This window comes from Berghia stephanieae, chromosome 1, assembly GCF_034508935.2.
Source record: "Berghia stephanieae isolate SIO BIC M18660-M18661 chromosome 1, UCSD_Bste_1.3, whole genome shotgun sequence".
NCBI classification, from domain to species: domain Eukaryota; kingdom Metazoa; phylum Mollusca; class Gastropoda; order Nudibranchia; family Aeolidiidae; genus Berghia; species Berghia stephanieae.
The window spans coordinates 43,569,120-43,574,248 of NC_088360.1; the positions used below are offsets into that span (position 1 = coordinate 43,569,120).

The 5,129-nt window shown below is 38.1% G+C and overlaps 1 protein-coding gene across 4 annotated transcripts in view; it reads left to right on the forward strand.

Annotated features, from left to right (window-relative positions):
• The window catches only part of LOC144963988 (uncharacterized), a 5,729-nt gene extending 2,133 nt beyond the window's left edge, over positions 1-3,596 (forward strand). For all 4 annotated transcript variants that reach the window (XM_078897943.1, XM_078897932.1, XM_078897936.1 and 1 more), the window contains 3 exons: positions 36-222; positions 1,828-1,922; positions 2,477-3,596. In XM_078897943.1, coding sequence (XP_078754069.1) covers positions 72-222; positions 1,828-1,922; positions 2,477-3,283 — 1,053 coding nt within the window. In that variant the 5' untranslated portion in view covers positions 36-71 and the 3' untranslated portion in view covers positions 3,284-3,596. The remainder of the gene's footprint in view (positions 1-35; positions 223-1,827; positions 1,923-2,476) is intronic.
• The last annotated feature ends 1,533 nt before the right edge of the window (positions 3,597-5,129 follow it).

Sequence of the window (5,129 nt, forward strand, 5' to 3'; positions counted from 1 at the left end):
GTAATTGATTATTTCTTATGTGCGGTTTATAATAGGTACCAGCCTGAATTTGGAAGGTAGAACAGAAGACAATGGCGGCCGCTGTCGTGGAAAAGACGTCATCTGCAGACTTCGAAAGACAGACCAAATCTCCAAGCCCACTCTCCTTTTGGACCAAAGTATCTCCAGACATTGTAACGTCACCGACCAGGACTGTTTTTACTATAGTCGACGACAATGCTGGTAAAATGACTTACGTATTAAAACTTTTACTTTTAAGTGTAATTTCTCCCAGCTGCTGCATTAGACATCCATTTTCACCAAGTTAGCAAAACTGGCTCTGCAAACTAACCAGTTTTTACACCAGTAACAGATACAGTCATTTCATCTGTCTGTTATCTTATTATGAGAGTATGAATAATGAGGTGGTTTAAAAGTTTTCATCAAGAGAGCACAACCAACAATGCAACTTAGTTCTATTTACCAATAGAGCAGTGTTATCAGTACTACCCTAAAGGCGACGTCGTATCATTATTATTGCTCATTTGATGGAGATGACAATATAAAAGGTAGCTGAGAAATGCTCAAATAACAAGCGTATATCAGTCATCCAGAGCCATTAGGCCCATGGAGCCGATGTATCCCGGCTTTTGTTACGTGACACGAACAATAACAATTGCTTGATGTTTTTTGGATAGGACGCTAGTCTATCGCCATGTACTTTGCGCCAGATCTAATAGACCCAAGTACCCAATCACTGGGAGTCCCGATAGCTCAGCTAGGAGAGCACTCGCTTCACACGCAAAGAGACACAGATTGATACCGGGTGCAGTCGATATTTTTTCTGACCGCCCCCCCCCCCCCTGTCCACCCAGCAGTGAATGGGTTACTGAGTCTGTTAAATTTGGCGGAAAGTACTTTGCGATAGACTAGCGACCTATCCAAAGGATAGCAAGCAATTGCTATTGTCCATTTCTAGCTATAGAAACCGGGATAAAATCCGGCTCCATGGGCCCAATGGCTCTGAAGGACCACCTACTTTTTTAATCCTATCACTGCGAGGAAGATAGGAATGGAGGCGGGGGACGGTCAGAAAAAAACTATTGATTCACCCGGAATCGATCTCGGTCACTTTGAGTATGAAGCGATTGCTCTACCAACTGTGCGACCCGTAATTCACTTTTTATGAATTATGAAATTATACGAGTAGATAATTTGATTATTATGCATTCTCTTCATCCTCCCCTCCTTGTTTCACCTCTACTCTTAGAACAAAAAAATGACAACAATAAGCACCATCACCACTACTATTACTACTACTACCATCACTACTACTACTACTACTACTACTACTACTACTACTACTACTACTACTACTACTACTACTACTACTACTACTAATAATAATAATAATAATAATAATAATAATAATAATAATAATAATAATAATAATAATAATAAATAATAATGATATAAATAATGATGATGATGATGATGATGATGATGATGATAATAATAATACTCTTACTACTGTCACTACTACTACTACTACTCCTACTACTACTACTACTACTACTACTACTACTACTACTACTACTACTACTACTACTACTACTACTACTACTGTTGCTGCTGCTGTTGCTACTACTACTACTACTCATACTACTACCACTATTACAACAACTACTACTACTACTACTACTACTACTACTACTACTACTACTACTACTACTACTACTAATATTATTATTATTATTATTATTATTATTATTACGATTATTATTATTACTATTACTACTACTGCTACGACTATTACTTCAATTCCACAAATATGTACCATTGTTTCAGAAAATTCCCCACGTCCACCTAAACCCGAGTTATCCAAACTGGAAGCAAGAGGCATGGTCAGTTTATCATCGCAATGGACACAGGATGAAGAAAGGGTGAAATTGATATATTTCTCATATCGCTCTCATTCTCACCCTCTCTCTCTCTCTCTCTCTCTCTCTCTCTCTCTCTCTCTCTCTCTCTCTCTCTCTCTCTCTCTTCTCTCTACTTCTCTCTCCTCTGTTCTCTCTCTTAGCTTCCTCTCTCTCTTTATCTATCTTCTCTCTCTCTCTCTCTCTCTCTCTCTCTCTCTCTCTCTCTCTCTCTCTCTCTCTCTCTCTTTCGATTTCGATCCCTTCTTCTTCAGATTTCTTTCTCATGTGGAATTTCAACCAAAAGTGTCAGTGGTATAATCACAACAGAAATAAAATAAGGGAGAGAGAGAGAGAGAGAGAGAGAGAGAGAGAGAGAGAGAGAGAGAGAGAGTATATTTTGAATTATAAAGCTAAATCTTACTGTTCTCCTTGCTGGTTTTCTTCTTTCGGTTTTGTCATATGAAGTCTGATTAACTTATCATAATATTAGATAATCACATTAGAGAGTTCTACAATATAATGCTTGTTTAGCTTCTTAGATCTTCAAAATCATTTCATTTCTTTTATGTCTGCAGAGTACGATTATGAATACTTCAAATGGTCCCAAAAATACAAACCATCAGAAACCAGTAAAACGAGTCAACTTTTCACAATTTTGTGATAATGAACAAAAAATAATCCGCAGTAGTTCTAGGACTGAAAGAGAAATTGAGGATTGCGATGACGATCTTGTAATTGTCACTGACAAAAACACACAAACTGAACAACCTTGGCCCTATCTAAGTACGCCATCATCAAATACACATCAAAGGAACAAAACTGAACAGCGTATAGGATCCGCTGGCAATTGTGAAAACAATATTAATAGTCAAAGCGGCCAAAATGAAGTAGACAATAATACTAGTAACAATAGTGACATTCCTAATGAGTGTATGAATCAAGATGACACTACCGCCTCAGAGGCACCGACTTTGAAAGTAGAATACGTTGGGAAAGTCTGGGACGCTTATATCAATGACTTCCTCCTGGCCTCAGATCACATTGCACAGGCCGCCATCTACGACAAAGCCAGTAAATCTTGCATCGCATGCAGCCTTCAATTCGCCATGTCACAAGATGAATTTGACCACATCCTTACAAGTATCAACTGTCTCGCTGTGGCTTACAGGCAAGGGATATCCATCAACCACCGTCATTACAAGACAGTACTCGCTGACGGCAGACGTGGCTTGATGGCCAAAGGGGAGGAAAATGATGGGTGCTCTGTCTGTCAGACGAGAACTCTCGTCTTGGTGGCCATGCACGATCGGAGATCAAAAGGACGTCGTTGTAATGATGAGTTGATGAGACTGGGAGATTTTTTCTGGGCCAAAGGATTGTGAAATTCAATGGAGGATGTGTGACGGAGTATTAATTTATCCAAGAAACTTACAAACATTTCAGCGTTAGGAGATATAATATGGTGAGAGGAGTCGACAGTTTTGGTTAATATAAAAAGTGACAAAACATATTCTGTTTGTTGATTTCATGAAATGATATACTATTGAGTTCGCTAAGCACAAAGTAAGCATAACCACCGGTTTTATGTTGTTGAATACCATTGTTCCAGTTTAACAAATAAAATACATTCTGATCATTCTCGATACCTTCCCTTTATTTCAAAACAATTAAATGACTGCTTCATACAGAAAAAAATGAAGTTTGTTTAATTTTTTTCAGCTAATATTTAAAGATGAATTTGAAAAGTTTCGTCTTTGTAGGCCCCTGGTTCAAATCCCACTGTCGGCGTTAAACGATAAATCCTGGAAAATGGGTCGTTATTAACACATTAAAGGAGTGTCATATATTATTGCTAATAAATAAGTATTCTTGCATAATATCGTTTGGGTAAAACAAGTAAATTAAATGGACCAAATCAAAAACAAAGATAGATTTACATTACAGTTAGACGTCTATCTGTTTTATAATCACCAAAATGGAAAGTAGACATTAATTATCATTGAAGCATCGAACAAATACGTTTAGAGAGGATGCCAACATGAAGCACCCTTGAATGTAATCAAAACAATATGAAGTCGTAAAGCATCGTCGACCATGAAAACGAGAGAGAAAGAGAGAGAGAGAGAGAGAGAGAGAGAGAGAGAAAGAGAGAGAGAGAGGGGGGGAGAGGGAGAGAGAGAGAGAGAGAGAGAGAGAGAGAAGAGAGATAGAAAAAGAGAAAGTTTATGAGTGTTTGTGTGTATATCGTATTTTATGTTGGTTTAGGAGTTCCCCCCCCCCCCCACAAAAAAGACCAAAATTTATCTGTAATCCAGATATTTTTCCTGTGGTAATAATAGTTCTTCAAAAGCATACGACCTGTGTAAATGGTTTGCTCTAGCATTAAAATTATGGTATCAATAGGATTCAATAGTCTGCCGTCACGTCCGCCCAGCAACGAGCGTCTTGGTTCTAAACAAAGAAAATCGGTACTTTTTATTTTTCATGCTGGCTAGAACTTTTTCACATGTCATGAGATGAGCAGAGTCGTGATCAGAATGTATAAAAGTCAAGACATGATCATATTTATAATGTTTTTCTCCTTTGGATACACCTTTATGCTTGTCGGAGAAGTATTTCATAATGCGTCCGCCATTGTTCCGATAGTTATAACCAGTTACTGTGCTTCATTACGAGGGAAGTAATGTCACGACGGTTGAAACCTATTGCTTGCCGAATGATTTTCCTTAAGGTAGGTCTAAAAATAACCAGCCATCCACCATTCATTGTTGGGCAACAGTGGAGTCAAAAAGAAAACTTGATTCATTCCAGGATTGAACTAGTCGTATTGCTTTATAGGTAGCTGCCCTATCTTTTGAGCTATCGAGACACCAAATACACGATAATATGGTCTTGTGATATGATACTCGTCTTCGTACTGGAAAGTCCAGGGTTTGAGTCCTGCTCTAAGTTTCGCAAAGTTGAGTTATCGATAAGTGTTCTTTACTCACATTCTCTCAACGAACTCAGATGTAAAATGAGTGACTGGTTGGCAACAGCGTAGTCTTTATCAAATAAAAAAAAATATAATAGCACCTTATACGTTAGAAAGTGTAGCTGTTGGCTAGGCAGGGACCCCTTGTAAAGCGCTTTGAGCACGTTTAGTGGATATTGCGCTATTTTAATGGTCAATAATTCTACACATAGGATTCGATATTGATGCTATGCGTTTAGATAAAACACTGAGAT